This window comes from Osmerus eperlanus, chromosome 20, assembly GCF_963692335.1.
Source record: "Osmerus eperlanus chromosome 20, fOsmEpe2.1, whole genome shotgun sequence".
In the NCBI taxonomy this organism is placed as follows: Eukaryota; Metazoa; Chordata; class Actinopteri; order Osmeriformes; family Osmeridae; genus Osmerus; species Osmerus eperlanus.
Window position 1 is genome coordinate 10,131,056 of NC_085037.1, and position 21,691 is coordinate 10,152,746.

The 21,691-nt window shown below is 46.2% G+C and overlaps 2 protein-coding genes across 6 annotated transcripts in view; one reads left to right on the plus strand and one right to left on the minus strand.

Annotated features, from left to right (window-relative positions):
* Nucleotides 1-228: 228 nt before the first annotated feature.
* Nucleotides 229-12,224, plus strand: LOC134041072 (cyclic AMP-responsive element-binding protein 5-like). 4 transcript variants are annotated; one of them, XM_062487314.1, is made up of 11 exons: nt 229-495; nt 3,481-3,547; nt 3,647-3,740; nt 4,956-5,065; nt 5,552-5,769; nt 7,204-7,330; nt 7,717-7,788; nt 9,637-9,963; nt 10,070-10,321; nt 10,496-10,604; nt 11,271-12,224. In XM_062487314.1, exons 2-11 carry the CDS (start codon nt 3,494-3,496, stop codon nt 11,417-11,419), a joined length of 1,512 nt encoding a protein of 503 aa, XP_062343298.1. In that variant the 5' UTR covers nt 229-495; nt 3,481-3,493; the 3' UTR covers nt 11,420-12,224. The 4 variants fall into 4 exon arrangements, with proteins under 4 accessions (XP_062343298.1, XP_062343299.1, XP_062343300.1 ...); XM_062487315.1 differs by lacking the exon at nt 229-495 and adding an exon at nt 641-852; XM_062487313.1 differs by lacking the exon at nt 229-495 and adding an exon at nt 901-1,287.
* An 878-nt stretch (nt 12,225-13,102) lies between these two features.
* tril (TLR4 interactor with leucine-rich repeats) overlaps nt 13,103-21,691 on the minus strand; it is a 116,974-nt gene continuing 108,385 nt past the window's right edge. The window contains exon 2 of one of the 2 annotated variants that reach the window (XM_062486790.1): nt 13,103-14,978. In XM_062486790.1, the coding sequence (XP_062342774.1) occupies nt 13,185-14,954 (1,770 nt within the window). In that variant the 5' untranslated portion in view covers nt 14,955-14,978 and the 3' untranslated portion in view covers nt 13,103-13,184. Of the gene's footprint in view, nt 15,939-21,691 lie in introns of those variants that run through there. The other variant, XM_062486789.1, reaches the window with a different exon arrangement.

A 21,691-nucleotide genomic window follows, 5' to 3' on the forward strand; every position in this document is an offset into this window, starting at 1 on the left:
TCCTGACAGTTACTTCTAGTTTATTCACACAATACTAACATGTGGATAAATACCAACATTCAAATATAAGACTGCTCATACAGGTATACTCATTTGATTTGAGGCAATCCCTTTGGGACGTCCTGTAACTGTTCAAAGGGGGCGGGGGGAGACTCGTTCTCCGTTTTCCTCTCACCCCCGCCTCTACCTCCGTCCTCAGTCTAATCTGCTGTCCATTCCCGTCCCGCGCACCGCCGTACACTACCAAGGTGGTTAGGCACCAGCATATAGACTGTAGGGTCCTCTGCTCTTCCAACCTAGTCCAAACTACCGGGGCGAACGGTCGTTAACCCCGCCTCCTCCAAACGGGACCGCAATGATTTAGAAGTTCAGGAATCCCACGTGACGTCACCAAGGGGTGATGTAATGCTTCTGTAAATAGAATGTATTGTAATCCTGCCTCAGTCCAACGTGGTTCCTCTCTCAGCAGTGCCGCTTGTCCTCTACACTTGCTTGGTAAGTTAGCAGAACTAACTTTTCTTATTAAAACTGTTCCGTTTCAAAAACCTTGACGTCTCTGACAACAACTCTTTATTTTAGACGTTGATAGGCAAGAATCAAGGTCTTACCAAGCTGCGGAAAAACTTATTCTGGCTTCGTCCCGCTTTAGTTAATCAGTCAGACGTTCTGTGTCTATTTGGGGGGTGTGACTGCACTCTCCAGTCGTGTTGCGTCGGGTTGTTTATGAGGTGAGCTTGCTTTTTAACGTACAAACCGGGTCATGTTCTTACAGTAGCGGTGAGAGTATCTCAGATGATCTTAAAAATTTAGGCTGCATGTTCAAGCTGGTTTGATAAGCCACACATCGAGAAGGTAAGGAACCGACAGAAAACGAAGTTGATGTAATCGAGTTTATTTACTAAAAGCGGATCGTATACTATGTCATTGTGTGTGAAGGTAGAAGCTGTGGAGGAGGATGTTCTCATGTGTGGGGCTGCGCGGTGACAGGTGACATCATTTGATTCACTTAAGTTGGTCTTTTCTGCCACACAGCAATTTCAACCGAAAGTTTATCTTAAATAGGCTACTATTAGTCCAGCTAACTGTCAAAGATCAACTGTCAAATATCAATACGTCAAATTAATTGTCATTTAGCCTACTCCGTTAGTTTGTTCGGATGGGAGTTATGTCTTAAACTGACGTCATCCTGCAGGCCTGTTGATGTGATTTAAAGATTTCTGCTGAGATGTGCTGACTGTGCTTTACTGATGTTGGAAAAATGGCAGGCAGACCAACAGGCACTTTGATGTGAGTTTCTTGTTTTCTTTAATCAAATAAATGTCTAGTTTATACCAAACCAAAGAGCCAAAACGATGGTCTTGAGTGGTGATAATGAACACGAGTTTGACTTCTTTGATTATTTATGCCATACACACACACACACACACACACACACACACACACACACACACACACACACACACACACACACACACACACACATGAAGTCACCTCTACATGTGGAGGAGGGGTGGGGTATAGGGACTAAGGCTGCAGGCAGGTTTGAACCTGTCATGGGCTGCTCCTTTGTACAGAACAATCTCTCTCTCTCTCTCTCTCTCTCTCTCTCTTTCTCTCTCTCCCGCTCTCTCTCTCTTTCTCTCTGTGTCATTCTCTCTCTCCCGCACTCTCCTGTTCTCACTCTTCTCATTCTTTGTCCAGCTCTTTTCTTTTTAATGGTTCTTCTTGTCCTCTGTCCTTTTTTCTTCCTCCCTTGCTTTCCTTGACCCTCTCTTCCCCCTCTCTCTTCCACTTTCTTGCTCTCGCTCTTTTCACCCTAACATCAGGACCCACTTACAGTTTTCTCATCCCCCCTCACCTCACCTCACTAACCCATCCCCAACCAAAACATCTCTCTGCGATGAAAAATAGGAGGAAGGGGGATGTGTTTCAAGGCTCAAAAAGCCAAAACGGTCATCATTCTCGTCATCATTACCCTCATCATCATCATCATCATCATCATCACCACCAGAGTAATCACTATAATTACTGCCCCATCCTCGACTTGTCCTCCTGGTGCTTATTGCCAGCATCACAGGGGTCAAAACGGGCTGTCAAGTCAGGGGCATGGCAGGGGGATGGCTGGGGTCAAGGGTGGGGGCGGGGTCAGGGACGTGGGTGCATGAGTGAGGCATCTTATGATTGGCTCGCTCGTCCTCCTGACAAATCCCAGTATGACACTGACGGTTCCACCACTGCTCTGTGGAATGCCCTGGGGGGTCAGCGGGTTCATGTGTCCCGGTCTGATGTGGAAAATGAAGGGCCAGCACATCAAATAAGTCATAATTACTCACCCCCCCCCACACACACACACACAGACACAGACACACACCATCCTGTCTTCATAATGCTGGTGCAGAGCTTCAGGGTCAACTGTGGGTTAGCGTCTCTCACTGTCTCCAACTTTGATTCTGTCTCTCTACCTCTCTCTGCTTCGCTCCTTCTCTCTCTTGATCACTGTCTATCAATCTATCTATCTATCTATCTATCTATATGCTTTTCCTTCTCTCTCTCTCTCTCTCTCTCTCTCTCTCTCTCTCTCTCTCTCTCTCTCTCTCTCTCTCTCTCTCTCTCTCTCTCTCTCTCTCTCTCTCTCTCTCTCTCTCTCTCTCTCTCTCTCTCTCTCTCTCTCTCTCTCTCTCTCTCTCTGTCTCTCTCTCTCTTTCTCTCTCTCTTTCTCTCTCTCTCTCTCTCTCTCTCTCTCTAAATGTCTCTTTTTCTTCCTTTCACTCGATCCCGGTCTCTGTCGCTCTCCCTCTGTCTCTGTCAATGCTTGTGTTGTTTAAATCTGGCCTGAACTCTGTTGAACAAGACCGTAGCACAGTGCTCGAGCCAACAGTACCAAGCAGAGTTTGTGCTTTTGCAACCCTCTTCTGTGTTGTTGAGATGCACTTAAGATTCTAGATTGTGACTAAATAATTAGTGGGATCAGTCTCAACAGGCTAAATAGGCCTTAATATTACAAATATACAGTTGAGATTGATAAGTATTTGCAAACCCCTTTTCCTAACGTTAGACCTTTCCTTCAGAACCCTAACTCAGCCAGCCTGAACTTGAGACCATGTGCGTCACATTCACTCTGACCCTGACGGGATCGCTATCCCAAAGATAAGGTTCCGTCCAAGCATGGCCATCCATCATCCAGCGAAGTGGCACCTGTCTGGATTCAGACCTCTGACAGGACCAACCCAGAACCAACCAATAAAACAAGCTGGATGGAGTTTTAGCCAGTGACTGGAACATTATTTTCGTACAACCCTGACCCCAGGAAGTAGATCTCAGACACGGAATAGCTGAAAGGCCACGAGAGGACAAAAGGTTTTCAACGATGAGTAACAATATGTTTTTCTCCTCTACCTCAACCTCTCTGCATCTCTCTCTCTCTTTGTCTGTCCTCCTCCCTTCTTCTTCTTCTTCTTCTTCTTCTTCTTCTCTGTGTAGGTCAGTGAAGGAGATGAACAAGGACCAGGACCGGCCCTACGTATGCAGCGCGCATGCTTGCTCTCAGGTCTGACCGCATGCTGACAACAGCCACATCTCTTGTTCACGTCTCTCCCTGCTGAGATGAGCTCATGTCGTTGTCTGTCTCTCCCCTGGTGGTGGACAGAGCTTCCAGACTGAAGCCCATCTGATGATCCACAGACACAAGCATGAGATGACCCTGAAGTTCCCCTCCATCAAGACAGACAACGCCTTTACAGGTGAGTGGGCATTTGACTGCATGCATGCATGCAGGTGTGGGTGTATGTGTGTGTTTGCATGAGATATACAGAGAGAGAGAGATGACCCCTCCTCAGGACCAGTGGTTGATGAAAAAATGATGATGCCTGTCTACAGTATGAAATCAGATAAGCTGTATTTGATCCCGCACACTCTCACATAGACCTGAAACAGGATGCCTCATGTACCCAAGAAGCATGGACGGTGTACCCACAGAGGAGCTAGAAGGATCATGCTGAAGTAAACAAGCAACACAACAGACTGAGATTTACGCACCAGACTGTGACATGTACTTGGCCATAGATGATATATGGCACACCCGTTGCAACATGTAGCTAGCTGTTTTTGACACTTTGGTCTCAAGAGCTAGACAGTTTAGTTTTTATTTGTCCCTTCACTTAATTGTATGTATCAAATTTCCTTTGATTGAGCTCTGACTGGGTTAGGAATTGACAGGCTGTTACTGAGACCAAGGAGCATAAGGCAGTAAAAATGTATTGGATATATTTGGCAATGCAGTTACATTACATTTGATTCATTTAACAAACATCTAACATGCAGACGTTAAGTTAATGTCATGTTTTTGTTTAGATAGAAAGGGGATCATCTTGGATAGGGATCTTATGTCAGATGTCCTCATCTACCGTGGTTTGATCATATATTACAAATTTAACATAACACACATAATATAATACAATATAAAATATATATATTTCATTAATGTGATGAAACTACTAGCCTTTGTGTTGTAGACTTGGCGGAGAGATGGGAGGCAGGGTGGCTGTGTTACCATGGCAACGGCGGTGCGTTTCACTAGATGTCAGCATCAGTCTGACCTCTGAACTCTAGTCGGCCCCTCCCCCTGGTGCAGGAGTCTGCTGCCTGTCACGCCTTCAGCAGGAAGTCTCCTGTCCAAACACAGACGAGCCCCGACCTTTCACCTCTGCTAGTTTAGACTACAGAGAAGGAGACACTCTGATCTTATCGCGCAGACAACCGTTGCCATGGTAACTTGACAGTCCCGTCAGGTAATTGTGTTGTGGTGCTGTCAGAGAGATGAAGAGATTGTCAAGAAGTGTTCTCAGTTCAAAGACTTGCCCCACAAAAAACTGATTGTAGATTTAGATGTGTACCATATAGACACAATATACTGTGTACTGTTGAAGCATGACTCAGGACGTGTGTGTGTTTTCTAGACCAGACTCCAACACCGACGCGTTTTCTGCGAAACTGTGAGGAGGTTGGCCTCTTCAGGGAGATCGAGGAGGAGTTCCGTGAGGAACAGGAAGAGGAGCACAACAAACAGGTAATCCTGAAAAAACGACATTTAACATAAGTCTCATCCAAATCCAAACGACAGCCAAGACAAGTAGAGCTAATGAGAAATACCAGCAGCTACATGACCATTTCTATAGATTGATAAGTAGATATTTGATTATCACATCTGACAAGTCAGTGTTGAGTGACAGGTCAACATGAGATAAACAGGCAGACCCAATCAGACGACTACAGATATCTGACCTGCTAAAGGAAAGACACACCAGGCGATCAGATTCTTTCCTGCATCTTAAACAGGCTATCCACACACAGAGACTTTGCCAGAAAATGTGTGAACACACACACTCAAAAACACACACACAAACACACACAATCCAGGTGATGGACAACACTTGATCATGTATACTAGACCTTAAAAACCATTGAGAGTCTTTTATGTACACATTTTGTTTAAGCCTATCCAGAATGTTATTACGAATGCTATTTGTTCAACTGTCTCCTCCTTGCCTTTCAGAATCTCCCTAAAAATGGACCCTCGTGTCCAAACCAGGCTCAGTCCCGTCACCAGCCTCAGATCCAGGCCCAGCACCATCACCCCCAGACCCAGCACCATCCCCAGACCCATGGCAGCATGATGGGTCCTAGCTGCAGTCTGGCTGCCCAGCAGACTCTGCCCTCCTCCCAGGCTGGCTCAGTCATCACCCAGGCCCCCTCCACTCTCACACACAGCGGGTGAGTACAGATATGACTGGGAACTTACGCACAGGACACACATATTTATACATGTTACAAATACGGTAAATGTACGCATTTACATTGTATGTATTTACATAAAGTACGCATACAGGCCTGCACACCTTTTCTCCTGTAATCCTGTAATTGTTGCTTTCATCCTTCTCTCTCATTCCTTCCGTTGGCTCTCACCCCCTCTCCTGTCAGAGCTGTAAGTCATTCAGTCTGGAACAGACTGTCACTCCCCAGACAGTCTAATTTATCAGTGCTCTAATGAAATGAGAAAGAGGGGGAGCGAGAGGGAATAGAGGGAAGGAGAAAAAAGTGGGAGTGAGGGGGAGAGAGAGGTAGACAGACAGACAGACAATCAGACAGAGGGATGGAGCCAGTGGCTATAAAATATATAGCCTTCCCCCATCCCTCTGCCCGCTAGCCCACCTCTACCCCCCTCCCCCCCTCCTCCATCCCAGCTTTCTCCCTCCTCGCCCTCCCTCCCCCCCACTACTCTCCAGGGTTTGACACAGAGCAGTAGTGTGAGGGCCAGCACTAGGGTCTCAGGGCTGGTGTGGATTACATGGGCATGGTTATCACAGAGCACAACAGAAAGATTAGGAGGTCTCTCTGTCTTTCCTCTCAACATCTGGACTCTGTCTACAATGACTACACGGTGTTCTGGCTTGTTTGCGTGTGTGTATGTGTGTATGAGTGTGGGTGTTTTCCAATACACTATGCAGATGTTTGAGTCCGGGGCAATACAGGAGGGAAAATATACATACTATAATTTAGCGTCAGTTACATACTCAGACTATCTCATTGGTGTCTGTGCGTATCTCCAGCTCGCTGTACCAACTTGTATCACGTCTCTGGCATATCAGTCTATTTCTTTTTATGTTTACCCTCCTTTTCCATGGCAACGATGTATGAGTGCCTGGCTGTGAGCCCGGTTCGACTGTTGTGGTTACGTTCAGACTCGTTGTTTTGGTTTGGGCTGTTCTCTCTCTTTCTCTCCGTTTAATTCGCTGCGTGCGCCACAGTCAGCGCTGACATCACCAGCGATGACCTCACCACAGCGAGGGAGGCCCACGCCGTCTCGCTGGATGAGCGCCAGAGCGTTAGATCATGGCATGGCACCCTGGCCCCTGCATGTCTTTCCCTCCTTTTAATCCCTTCCCTTTTTTCCATCTTTTCTTTCTATGTCCCTTTCTCATCATCCTTTCCATCTCGCTCTTGTCTTGTCTCTCTATCTAGCTTGGTCCTCCCCTTTACTGCTCACTCCAGATGCCATTCTTGAGATCTCTCTCTTCTGTTTTGGAGCTTTTTCTCAGTTCCAAGGCTGAAGGACTACGTTTTTTGACCTGTCTGACCCCCAGACTGTCAAGTGGTCAGTCAGAGCAGATCTTTAACAGTGACCTTCTTTTCTTCTCCTGATCTCAGACCAGTCCCTGGGTCGCTGTCTTCCTTGCTGCATCTGAGGAACAGACAGAGACAGCCCCTGGCTGCCTCCATGCCCGGCACTCTGCCAGACCCGGCCATGCAAGGGGCATCTGCACAGCACATGACGGTGGGTTGAGTCGCACACACACACACACACACACACTCACATACACTCACACACAGATAATGGATGCACTATAAGCATAGTGGTCAAGAACATTGAGACAGAAATATTTATGAAACAGAAAAACTCACTTCACAGTTAAAAATGGATCATTCATAAGACATGAATCCGCCTGTATAGATATGATTCTGTTAGGATGGAACACTACTGGAGCTCCTATGCTCGGACAGATCCATGCCCTCACTGTAGAATTACACAGGACAAACTAAAAAGTAACTACACATGTCACAGATTTTAATAAAATAGTTACATTAGTACTACTTAGTTAACTTAGCTAACTTAACTACTTCAGTTTTGTGTTGAAACTTTGTCTTTGTTTTTTTTTTCAGATGGAGGGACAGATGTCCCGAATGATGGGGATTCCAGGCCCCTCCCATAACACATCCTGCTCCTCCCCCCAGGTAACAACCAATCAGATGTATGCATCCACTTCCTGTTTATAACTGGGTGCCATAAAACATTTAACATAAAACAAGAAGAGTAGATCTCAGCATCACGTGGTTCATATTATAGGGGTTTATACAAATTTGTACATAAACTGACAATGACAGAGACAGATTGACAAAAACACACACCAACATACCCGTGCGTGCGCACACACAAAAACACGCACACACACACAAACACACAAAGAGAATAGGGTCTTCTCTCCCTCTGGCTAATCTCATTCCTTGCAGATGGGAGTGGAGAGGAAGTAGTGTAACTCTACACCTACTACACATACTAGCCTTAACTAGAGGAAAACAGACTTTGTTTCTCTCTTCCTTTGTCTCTGTGTCTGTAGTCTCTCTGAAAGTACTCCAGCCCCTCCATTTTTTTACACAACATCTCTTTAAATGTTCTGACATCTATGGATGTGTCTTAAAACAATAGTGCTCGGAAGAAAAATAAATACCACATGTTCAAGCAAGCTGCGTAGAATACTTTAGAGAGAACACATACAGGATATGACCTCACGTGCCGACCCTCCGCTTGGAGAAGAGAGCAGATCAAGTTTCAGGGGTACACTGGTTGCTAGCTTGAAACTGACCCTCCCACACACACAGACTGGCCATTGTCATTGTGCTGAGATGGAGGAAAATGGAGAGATAGGGGGTGGAGGGAGAGAGGAAGAGAGTGTGTGTGTGTGTGTGTGTGTGTGTGTGAGAGAGAGAGAGAGAGAGAGAGAGAGAGAGAGAGAGAGAGAGAGAGAGAGAGAGAGAGAGAGACTCCGATTCTTTCACCAGAAGTTGAAAGGTTTAGTTTGGACTTGAGATGTATTTCACAAGAGGACTGTAGGTTTTCTTGGTTTTGGTCGGATTGTTGTTGTCTGAGGGAAAGTAGTGACAGAACTGTCTACTGAAAGTGTGGTAAAACTTTTATTCTACACTTAAGTACATGTATGAGTAATTTGTAAGTAGCTTTCTTCAGAGAAGAGCCAAATGAGTTTGTGTGGGACAGTAGGTGTTATTTGAGTCAAGTACAATATGTGCATGTTTTCATGGAGTGATCGCTTCTGTCAGGAATATCTACTTGATGCAGTATTAAGGTACTACTTAGTGTTATGTCGTTTTAGAGGTAGAGAGTTTCTATGAACTGAACAGAGCTTAAACATTCTTGTTGCATGGGATTCTGTGTGTGTGTGTGTGTCTCTCCCTCCATTTCTCGGTGTGGTGTGTGTAGCTGGCTGGCTGGCTGGACTGGCACAGACAGCTCCATGACCTCATTCTTGGCACCTTCTAAATGTACTCCCTTTTTTCATTGGTGAATGGAGTGGAAAAAAATAAACTACTTCTCTTAAAGAAATATTGCGTAACCGGGAGCGATAGTAATGCGGGGAGTGCTATGATGTCATGCCCCAGAAAGGGTCCAGCCTCTCTCTGCTCTTGCTGAGTGTGGAGGAAGAGAGAGGTAGTTGCTGAGAAGTATGTGGACGGTGGAGAATGTGCCGGAGAGTTTTTATTTAGCTCTCTCACTTTGGGCTTATGCTTTCTATCTAGTCTTATGTCCTACACTGACACACTCTAGGTATTCACTGTTAAAATATTAACTTTCCACGGTGGATTAGCATGGTTTTTGACACCTCCATATATGTGAGTATTTTCACAGCTGTACTCGACCACAGGCATGATGAATTGTGAAGCTTTACGAGTGAAAAGAGGATTGTGGAAACAGGTTCTTGTTGACTGTGTGTAAACTAAATATGGTTCACATTCAGATGATAATATGTTAGCAGGATTTATTGTTAACCAATCAATCGCTCTCGACAGAGGTCTAAACCAACCATGGGCCACCATCACCCCCATCACCACCCAGCAGTCGCCAACAGCAACAACATGACACCGATGGGTCACATGATGGAGATGATGTCACAGCGGCAGCATCACCACCAGCAGCACCTGCAGGCTCCGCCCCTCCCCTACCAACAGCACTGCCACGCCCCGTTACAACACATGGGGAACGCCCACAATCACCAGGGCCACCAACCAGGGAATGCGATACACCCTCAGGCCCACCAATCACCACCGTCGCACATGCAGGCTGGCCACACCCACCAGGGCTCCCCTCACCTGCCCCTCCTCTCCATACCAGGACAGGTAAACCACTCCATCAGTCTCCATAGATATTGTTGTCATGACGAGCACTATGTGTTTCAAAGGATAAGTTTTGTGTTTCTTTCTGTGTGTGTGTGTGCATCTGCAGTTGTCTCCAGCTGCGCTGTCTCATTCCCAGCATGCAGTTCTGTCCAGCGGCAGCAGCAGCAGCAGTGGCGGGGGCGGAGGCAGTGGCGGGCGTCGTAGGAGGTCGATGGACCAGGACCCGGACGAGCGCAGACAGAAGTTTCTGGAGCGGAACCGAGCGGCGGCCACGCGCTGCAGACAGAAGAGGAAGGTGTGGGTGTCCTCGCTGGAGAAGAAGGCTGAGGAGCTAACACACACCAACATGCAGCTACAGGTAGGACCAGGCCCCCCACACACACACACACACACACAGGTACACACTCACAACTGAGCACACACAGGTTCACACACTCACAACTGAGCACACACACAGGTTACGCCAACATTCGCTGTTGTGTTGATAGAATGATAGGGTGCCACGTTGAGTGTGTCTTCTGTGTTGTTCCAGAACGAGGTGACTACTCTCAGGTCAGAGGTCGGCCAGTTGAAACAGATCCTGCTGACCCACAAAGACTGTCCTGTCACCGCCCGGCAGAGAGAGGCTCAGGGGTACCCCAGTGAGTAACACCCCTAACCCCTCACAACCCCCACATCCCCCTACACCCCTACCCCATCCCAGAAACACTCAGGGATTTCCTTAGCGCCCCTGCACCATCTAAAAAAGAACCACATCCAAATACAGGGGTATCTCAGTCGCACCCCCTGACCTAAATACCCAACTCCCCAGAAGAACACCCAGGGGTGATATACTGTGCCTCCGTGAGACATATTTAGTTATATAGCCACCGCCCATGTATAGACCCCTGGCCCATAAAACACACACACACACACACACTACTCAGGGGTTAGCAGCATCATTACACTCTCAGTCGGTCTTTCTGAGAATGAGAACTACTTTGCACCTTGGAGATGATGTTTTTTTCTCATATGTAGTGGTATCAGTTAAGTACATAGTATGACGATGTGCTTATTTGTGTTTCCTATACAGTATATTTCTATTTTTGTTGTATTTTGAATTGTATGTACAGTATGCATATGTCCAAATAAAATAAGAGCTATTTTACTTAATCTGAACTGCACCGAGTTTTCATTCGTTGTTCTCTGGAGCTTGTTATTATGGGACACACCCACACACACACAAAAAAAACACAAATAGCCGCTCCTTCCCCCTCACACCTGCTCGCTTTCAGGTAAATGTGATTGACAGCTGTCTCTGTGTCCAGATCCAGGGCGGAGCCCGGGAGGAAGTCCCGCCCCTTTGTGTCCGGGGTCTCGTCAGCAGGCCATCCAACACAACAGCGTCTCCACCTCCTCGGCTGCCGGGGGCAACACAGCGCGCCGCGACCACACGGACATCAACCCGGCGCACTAACACAGACACTAACGTTCTGGATCTGCAGATGCATCTCAAAAGTCCACATGGTCTCCGTCTCCTGGTCTCTAGGTGCTGACGTGAAAGGATATCTCTCTAAGCCTTGAGTCATTGGCTCTTTAACACTGTGATGGTCACCCGAGAACTGGATCATGTGTGTGTGTGTGTGTTTGTGATTGTGAGAGTGTCTTAGACCATTTCTGTTTCCATACATGGTATGTCTAAATGGAAATGAATGCCCCAGGACTTTGTATTTGCTAACACGTTCATTCTGAATATGTAGGAGATTTCAGCAGCCAGGTCTTTATCTAGCACCAGGAGAACAAGGTCTGCAGGTGGGACTTCATGAGGGTGTTAGAGTGATTGTATAGTAGTGTGCAACACAAAGCCTTCAGGAAATTCACAAAGTGAATGAAAACAAATGTTTCAAAAAACTTTTTTATACAAAAGAAATTAGAAAATGTATACCAAGACCTGCAAAAAGGATGCCCTTAGTCTATAATTGCATCTTGCAGACCCACTTTCTTGTTCTGGAGCATTTTGGTACCAAATTGTTCAGGACGTCTGTTCAGCACTTATATTTTTTACAGTATGTTTGTATCTTTGTGAATTGGACTAACATAGTTACAAAATGATGTCCATTTATGTGTCTGTTTTGTTTCACCTTTTGTTTTTGTACAGAAATTGACAATCGCAGAAAATCAAGTGCATAATAAAAACACATATTTTGGTGTGTGTGCGAACATATTTTGTAACGATTTGACTCAAAATTGTTCAAATTAATTATTAAAACTGGACAATCGTTGATATTTTGTGTTATGGGTTTTGTAAGTGTGCATGTAATTGATAACTGCTCTTATAGAATGAATTGATAAAAGGAGGAAAGGGTCTAATCTGCCCTCTACTGACAATTTTTGGAACTAACATCAATAGACACAAGGTATTGAAGAATACTTCCAAGCACAAATCCTAAACATATAATAATTTTTTAAAATAAATTATTACAAGTGTGTGTTTACAGCTGTTAGTCTGTGTGTGAGGTGACCCTTACCCTAACCCTAACCAAGATCCAATAATGTCTAACGAAACTCACACACAGAGAAATACATTCATATGGTTTGTTTATTTTCATTGTCAGAAAAACACTGAACTTTCATGATTGCACTTGCATTTGAATTTCCACACAAAGAACCATAGGCTTATTAGTCATACTGTGAGAAAACATTATTCTTATCCTCATCCAAAATATAGCAATACATTACAAAATACAGTATATGTTCAGTATGAAAGTATAAAAGCACCACAAATTATACAAAGTATTTTTCTGCCACCCAGCAGATACAATTATCAGCAGGTTACATTTATTCTGTGTACAAAATAATATAAAAAGACATTTTGTTCAAAAGTTCAATAACAGCACCACCGAAATCAAATCACATTCACACTTGCGCACACACACGCTCTCACAAACGTGCATAAACACTCACAGGTGCAAGGAAATGAAAGAGGATACAAAAGCCTTAGGAAGCAGAGGAAGTCTGAGGGATGGACTTCCTGTAGAGTGAGAGGGCTCTGATGAGCTCAGCTGTTTAGTCAAAACCTAACCTAAAGCCAACAGCAACATCACATGTGATCCTGCTGTGGTCAGGAACTTGTCCCAGTGGCCCATTGTCCATGTGTGGAGGGGGGGGGGGGGGTGGAGGGATTTGAGTGGATCTGTCACGACAAGCTGTCACGGTACTGTTGGGTTTGATTGTTCTAGGTTCTAGTCAGAGAACCTCTGCATGTCCTCCCTGTGGGTGGTGCTGCTGTCTAGAAAGCGGTCGCAGGGGAACTCGATGAGGTCCCCCTCCTCCAGAGGTCCCAGTCGGGGCAGACGACTGCTCTGGAAGCTTGTGAAGTCTGAAGACACGGCTGCCGTTGCCATGGCTGAACGAAACGGTCGCCGGGTGGAGTACATGTGGCGGACATGTACTGCCGACTTCCTCCTCTGCAGCCGTCGCTTCAGGCTCCGCCCCAGCCACGCTCCGCCAATCACCAGCAGGAGCACGCCGTTACCTGCCAGGGTTGCCACGGTGACCAGCTGGAGGTCAGAGGTTAGTCCCTGGCCTGAGCGACGCCCCTCTACGAGGGTAACCAATCCAGCACAATGGTCACGGGGCGCCACCTGACACACTGCCCCTCCCACCACACCCTCCACACACACCATGTAAGTGACGTATGGAATAAGCTCCCGCAGCATGACGGAGCGAGCGGCACCACGGGCGTACACGTAGCGGGGGAAACGCTCGGTGGTCCCAAAGCGATCAAACAGAACCCGGTAGTGGACCTCGTCCAGTCTCGTTCCAAGTCCCGATGTATGGTGGTTGTGGTCACGGGTGGTCCAGTGGACCGTGGCAGTGCTGGAGGTGACTTGATCCACGGTCACATTGGTGATGAAATGACGGTTGAACACGCAAGGGTCGGTGACCACAGGTAAGACGTCGTCCTTCTCAGCCCTCAGCATGTCAAAGCCCTCGTCTCTCTGGACTGCAGGTGTGGTCAGCTCTGGGACTGGGCTGTGGGGCTCTAGGGCGCTGCTGGTGGTGTGGCTTTGGGGTTCTGTCGTGGGAGTGTTGCCGCCCAGTGTTGAACCCTGTCTACCTTTCTCACCCTTCCCAGCAACCTCTGCAGCGGGCAGATTTTTCTTTTTCTTTCTCTTCCTATTCTCATTTGATGGAGATTTGTCCACTGTACCTCCTTGGTCTCCCTGGATACCGACCTCTTTTTTCATTTCTTTTTTCTCCTCTTCTCCCTCTCTCCCATCTCTCCTCTCCACATCTACTGTTTCTCTATCCTCTCGTTCTGTCCCTCTCCTACCCACGTTTCTCTCCTGTCCTCCTCCTCTTCCCCTCTCCTCCATCATTCCATTCCCCTCCCTCCTCCCCCTGTCCTTCTCCAAGACCCCGCCACCTCTGCTCTCCTCAGGATTAATTTGGCTCTCACATAATGTGGTCCAGTTCCCAGGGGGTTGCAACTGGGAGTTGTTGACATAGTCCAAATACTTGCCCCTCAGGGTTGCAGGGTGATGACACTGCACAAAGACAGTCAGCAGCTTGCCTTGAGAATGCGCTGAGGTCATCCACCGCTTCAGTTCCCCTAGGCGACAGTCGCACGTCCAGTTGTTGCCATGGAGATCTAAATCGTACAGGAGACTGTTGAGGGCAAATATATTACCGGAGAGACTCGTCAGCCGGTTGTCTTTTAATTTCAATGTCCTAAGGTGCTTCAACTGTGTAAATGCCGTTGAATCCACTGTAGAAATCCGGTTGCGACTTAAATCCAGCTCTTCGACGTGCACCAGCGAGTCAAGAATTCCCGCTGGGATTTCCTCAAGCTCATTCCCATCAATCAAAAATTCTCTCACGCTCGTGAGACCATTCAAAGCCTCTTTTTCCAAACGAGATATTTTGTTGTTGCTGAGGGAGAGTTTTGACAGTTTCTTAAGATTTTGGAAGACGTGATTACCGACGTGTTGAATTTCATTATCGGACATAATGAGCGTTGTCAGAGCCCTGAGCTGGGAAAATGTGAAAACATTACGCACAGCTGACTGCTTGTTGTGAGACAAGTTTAAAAAGCGGAGTTTGGTGAGCATCGAGAATGCATTTTTATGGACGTGGTGTAGCTGGTTCGATTCTAGATGGAGATAATGCAGATTTGTGAGCCTTTTAAAAACAGAGTCCTGCAACATTTCTATTGCGTTCCCATCCAGACGCAGTTTAACAAGGTTCTCCAAATTACCAAACAATTCTGGAGAAATGTTATGAATATCATTGTTATTACTATATAAAGTAGTCAATTTATTCAGGTATTGTAAAGTTCCAAGGGGTATGGTTGATAATAGATTATGGCCCAAATACAGCTCCTCTAATTTGGAGAGTTTCTCGAACGCTTTTGGGTGGATAGAATGTATTTGATTGTACTGCAGATTCAGTCTTATTAGATTACTGTACCGCGTGAAGTCAAAAGCGGAGATATTACCGATGAAGTTCCCACCGAGGCTGAAGATGAGCACGTCCTGGGGGACCCTTGAGGCGACTTTGGGCACCACGCGCAGCCCGCGGTTTGTGCACAGGAGGTGCTGCGCGTGCTGGCAGTCACAGCGTTCTGGACAAAAGTCGCTGGCGGGTGAGGATGATAGTGGCCCGGCGCACGAAAAAAGCAGAAAGCAGATGACCGCTATGAAATTACCGGTATCCATTCCCAAATGGCAGTTGGCACAGGCGTCTGAGGCATTCCCTTTGTGTCGATCAAGTGCAGCTAATGCGACTCTCCAATCTCACGATGACGTCTGACATTTCCATGATTCACTTGATGCTCTGAGAAGTGCATAGGAAAATTATATTTAATGTACCGAGACTGGATCCATTTCTACTCCATAGAATAAGTTAATTTGTGCGCTGCGCTCTCATGTCGTGTGAGGAAACGCTCACCTCCCTAAAAACCTCCATCCCCAAGTGGTCATCTGGTGCAAATTACAGACCTCCGCAAAAGAGTTCAGGCGCAGAGCGCATACACAAACACACACACTCTCATACACACCGCCTCTCCCCGCCCCTCAGTCCCCACCAGCAGCAGATGTGGACAGCACTTGGCGCACAGGACCTAGTAGTGCGCGCGCTGCGGGTAGCCTATACACACACACATACACACTCACGCTGTAACTAATCAAAAGCTTGGGATGTATGTACACACGTTATATCTAGTATCCAATACTCTCTTTTTGGAGAGGAACAGAGAGAGATGTCTGAACCCTTTGACCGAGTTATCCGCGCGCCCCCGCACCCCCGGGGGTCTCAAGCTTGGAACAGGCGATGATATGGAGAAAGCAGACGGGAGGCTTTCCTTCCCACGCGGGTTCCATAGCGACCCCGCCGTACTCGCAGAAGTTATGAGCAGAAGTTATGAAGAAAAACGCACACTACTTTAATTATCATAGGCTTTCGGCATAATTAAGAAATTATGATATAAGACGTTACTGATGTTCACCATTTCAGATTTTGGATCATGTGATATGCTTGCTTTAGGCTATGGCACTGTAAAAGAGTGCATACTGGCTTTCCCTCCTGAGGTATGTAGCCAGGTGTAACCAATACAGGTACAACCTTAAACAGAAACACACTGAACAGCTTAAGACTCAAACAACATAAGAGTCATTTGCTCCAGTCCTTATCATGGAACAAAAAGCCTGCATAGTTGGGACAAGTCAGTCACGGCTCACAGATGGTTCACATTTCTCCAAGTGGAATTCAGATCATTATGTGTGTGTTAAGACTGCAAAGGCAGGGTGCCAAATCATAATTTAGATCTAGACTTGAAAGAAGGGGAATTAAATACTTGTAGGCAATGTACGTTATGTCAGGACACAGTGTGTCTCACTGGAAGAGTAGTGTGATTTTGAGTGTGATTTTGTGTGGGTCTGATGCCCTTTGAGAAGTGTGCCCTGTATGGAAGTGGGTCTCTGCCAAGACATCTGGACCTTTATGGCACATGAGGTAGAGCACTTACCCACAGTCATCCTCTCTACCACTGGACCTACACCAACACAGGTCGCCAATGAAGGAGGCCCAAGGCACCTGAAAGTAGCTTTGTCATCAAGACATTGTAAATCTTTTTTTAAAACATGATCAACTACGTTTGATTGAAATTCCAGTCATACACTAAGCTTGAGAGGGTAGGGGTTGTGTTCAACCATAGGGAGGACAGCCAGTCAGTAAAGAGCTACATGCACCCACCTCACACACGCACACAGACAAACATACACACACACACACACTCAACGATGTACACACAAAGTGATTTAACCACCTCTGAGAATGAAAAATGCGGTGTTTTCCAAAGGGTTCTACTGGATTACTCTTGTAGATCCTAAAGGCTGTTGCCAGAACTGAGGAAGGGCCAGCTTTTGTTCTTATGCATGTCTATCTATAGACATCATACTGTCACTAGTCCTCCCAGCAGTGGGAATAGGACTGTTTATGTGACTGTGTGTATGTGACATAGAGAGAGGGAGAAATACAGAGAGAGAGAGAGAGAGAGAGAGAGAGAGAGAGAGAGAGAGAGAGAGAGAGAGAGAGAGAGAGAGAGAGAGAGAGAGAGGAAGAAATGTGGACCCACCAGGGAACCCCCCTGTTTCAGCGAGGTCATTTCCTGTCTAGCCTTCACATGAATTTCTGGTCTCTGGTACACCCCCACTCCCCCTTCCCCGCCATCTCAATCATGCTCACCTCCTTAACTATTTGGTCTCTCAGTTGGACAGAAGGGAAACATTTATTGTCCCTGTCGTTGCATCTCAGAGTTAACAGTCAGTCCGTTGTGCAATAGAATAGAATTTTATAAATATTTATAAAAGTCCAAACCAGGTGTCTGGTCTGACCACTGGAATATACAAGGAGGTATTGTTATATTTTAGCCGAAGAATTTGGACGGGTGAGTGACAGGAAGAGAGGAAAGAAGAGGAAGAGATGAAGGGAAAAAATGCATGCATGACCTGTAGAGACAAATGTCTTTCCCTCTGTCAGTGAGAGAAGAACAGGAGGGCTGAAGAGATGGAGAGAGTTGGAGAATGAGAGAGGGAGCTAGACTGAGAAAATGTGCAAATGCATACATTGAAAGTGTCTAGAGAGAGCAAGAAAGTGAGAGGGGAAAGAAACTGAATGGGCAGATACAATTTTAGACAGAGGATTGTGTTATGGGACCTCTGGAGCTGACCCACTTTAGACTTTTACAAAGGGAAGCATTGAGGACCCCAGACAGAGCTGTCTGTCACGGTGCCTGAACACAAAGACAGACCCAGTCTGGTTTTATAAGACCATCTTCCCATCGTCTTAATATCGTCCCTCACTTCGCCAACACTGTAGGATTGTTCCAATCAACACCAGAGCACACTCCCTTAACATAAAGAGAGACCCAATTCTGTCAGAGAGAGAGAGAGACAGAGAGAGGAAAAGACGAGAGAAAGAGCGAAGGTTATATCTCTCTTCACTTGAGCACGCCTGTTTTTTTTCCGAGCATGTTAATGTTACAGTCTGTGTGTGTGAGAGAGAAAAAGAGAGTTGGCACCGTATGTAGGTCATCTAAGGAGTGTTAGGTTTCTGTACTGTTGAGTTCTGATGTTGAAACCCCTCTCTGTTAGAATTCTGGTGTGTGTGTGAGTGTGTGTGTGTGTGTTTGTATGGGCTCATGTATCTCTAGAAGACTATCACACTATGCATCAGATAGTTCTACATTGTTGCCAAGCATTGCTTCAGAAAAAAACTTAATTACACCACAACACTAGCTTAACATACATGACCAGCCTGAGCAGTGGCATGACCATTGACATTTAGTCATTTAGCAGACGTTCTTATCCAGAGCGACTTACAGTAAGTACAGGGACATCACACCGAGGAGAGTAGGGTGAAGTGCCTTGCCCAAGGACACAACATCATTGCACAGCCAGGAATCGAACCGGCAACCAGTTCTATCGTGTTTATATGTCCTACCATAGGATGCACATCACAGAGGCTGGGAGACTTGCTCTCTATGACAAATCAAGTCACACAAGCACGTTTCAAATATGCAAACACACAAGCACAGAGGGGGATGCAATTAAAGCCATGATTCACCACAAAGGGCTGAGAGGGTTCTGACAAATTTACACGCACACACTCGCACGCACACACTAAAACACAGCAGGTCTCTGGGTAATGATCAGCTTCACACAAAGTGACGGAAGTCGCCTTATTTGAAACACATGCCGGTTATTGTCTGAAAAAACATGCAATTGCAACAGCCTGCTTTTGTGGAGGACCTCTAGCTAGTCAACAGGGATTAAGAATATGTGAAACAGACTCCCAGGCAAAGCCAAGTGAACGCCACATGAAAAGAGAGTATATCTAAAGCTCATGATACTAATCAAGACAAATAGTAGAAGAGGGGGCAGCTCAGCTGGCTTTGTGTTTTACATTGATCTTTTACAGTTAGACTCATCAACAAATAGTCACTAATACAATCCTGTTTGCGTGTGAAAGAGAGAGAGAGAAAGCAACCTAGCTAGGTGAAAAAGAGCAAAGAATGAAGATGAGGAGATGGAAGAGTGAAGGAGCATTTGGGGAGGCAGGGGGTAGAGAGCTGACTTGAGCAGCAGCAGCTGTTTAGGTCATTATCCGCTCCCGAGCCAGACATCACAGATCTACACAACATACAGCATTAACTCTATCTGCTGTGTGTGTGTGTGTGTGGGGGGGGGGGGGGGGGGGGGGGTTGTGCAGACCAAGCATCCGTGAAAGTGACTGTGCTAGTGTGCAGGCATACTTGTATGTGCACAGGCAAGTGTACAGTATAGGCATGTAAGTGTGTCTGCCAGTGAGTGTTTTTGTGTGTGTGTGTGTGTGTGCGTCAGTGTGTGTGGCTGTCTGCAGCAGTGTTGTGTTATGGGAGTGCAGGGAGCACCTGGGCCACATGCCTGCAGCCCCCCTCTCTTTCCCTCCCTCCATCCCACCATTCCCGCTTCCTCCAGTCCCTCCCCCAGCTCAGCCCAGCTGGTTCCCATCGAGGGGAGAAGACAGAGGAGAGAAAAAGAGAGAGAGAGCGACAGGGAGAGAGGAGGGGAGAGGGAAATGAAGAGATGGAGACAGGGGGAGAGAGGGAAAGGAGTGAGGGGGATAGGGGTGTAAAGGAAGAAAGAAAGAGGGAGAGAGGGAGAAGGAAATGGGTATAGAGGGAGAGAGAAAAAGGGAGAGGGATAAAGAGGGAGAGAAGGGGAAATGAGGGAGGATTGTGTCCCAGACGAGACCTTGGCTTCACACCCTAGCTTCTGCTGCTACTTATCAGTTTCAACATCACACAAACAACATTCCACAACATTTGAACAACATTGGACATGTATAAATGTGCCATTCTAATGCTCAGATCAACCTAACACTGTGAGCACTAGAAATTAGTATCCTGTCCACGGCACTGGTGAGAGGAATAAGAATGTTTGGTAAACGCATTTACCCAGCTCCAGTGTCTGGTGTGGAGGAATTCCACTCCCTTTGACCCTCTGAGTTCTATTTTGCCATTGAGAGAAATAGAGGGGTGGGGGAGGGGTCAGGTGGGGTTAGGGTTTTGAGAGTTTGTGTGAGTGGGGTGGCAGTTGGTGGGTGGACATCTGGAAGTAATTAAAGAGAGTCAAATTTCATTGTTCAAAGGCTAAAAGCAAGATACCGAGTAACTGTGGGGAGTGGTAAAAAGAAAGGGGCGCATGTTTGCACAGGGAGAGGGAGAGAGAAGAGAGTGGTCAGGAGCAACAAGGGAACACAAGCCATTCATCTCCTGGGATTGATTAACTTATTCATCCTCATTCAAACAATAGAGGGAAAGTGACAGTGTGTTCACTGTCAAGTGTGCAGTCCAATGCCTTCTGTGTGACATAACAAACACACATTCACACACAAATGTGCCATATAAAAAATGTACACGCAAAACTACTTTTACAGTCCTAGATTTCAAACATCCAGTTTCACGGATGCACGTACAACATTGGTTGTGTACAGCTCTTGGTAACAGAAATAGGAGAGAACAAAAAGCAGAGTTGATATCTGGTCTGGTGTCGCATTTAGTGCTAGTCATCCATCAACCCAACTGTAATGTAGGTTAGAGACAGGACCATACACATCTGAACTGCAGCTTGGGAGTTCAGTCTCTCAGTGACTGACCTGGTGGTTCAACAGCACCCTCTGCTGTTTACTACCACAGGGAGGCACTTGTATCCCAACGCCTTTGGAAGGGAAAGTAGGCAACACAACACAGACATCACTCCTTTTCACCACCAAACATTCCCTTTGACTAGCCTACTTGGTTGACACCATTATTGTGACTCATACCCTCAAAATAATATATTGTATAGACAATATACTGAATAGACAGTATATAAATAATAATAAACAGTAAAGTTGTGTCATACAGTTTTATATACAGTAGGGTCCAAAACTCTGAGACCATAAGGGGGAATTGAAAACAGAGAAAGCCAAGCATTATGTGATATATCACAAAAAGCTCCTTGGAACACAATCAAATTATGTTTGGATAACATGGGTCATTAATTTGTGAAATCAATATTTGCTGTTATTAAAGCTTTTTGATTTTTGCAGCAGGGGACATAGCAAATACTAAGATATTCTGACATCCATGTAAATTTGTCAAAAATGTAACTTTTCACTCAAATTGTTAAGCTGCTATTATTGTTTGTAATTAAAACATAATGTA

Bases quoted from the DNA above. Each gene is read 5' to 3' on its own strand.
- LOC134041072 (XM_062487313.1), top strand. From the start codon at position 1,259: ATGGCAGGCAGACCAACAGGCACTTTGAT. The intron at 5,770-7,203 runs GTGAGTACAGAT...TCCTGATCTCAG, and splicing joins TCCACTCTCACACACAGCGG to ACCAGTCCCTGGGTCGCTGT. The intron at 10,322-10,495 runs GTAGGACCAGGC...GTGTTGTTCCAG, and splicing joins ACACCAACATGCAGCTACAG to AACGAGGTGACTACTCTCAG.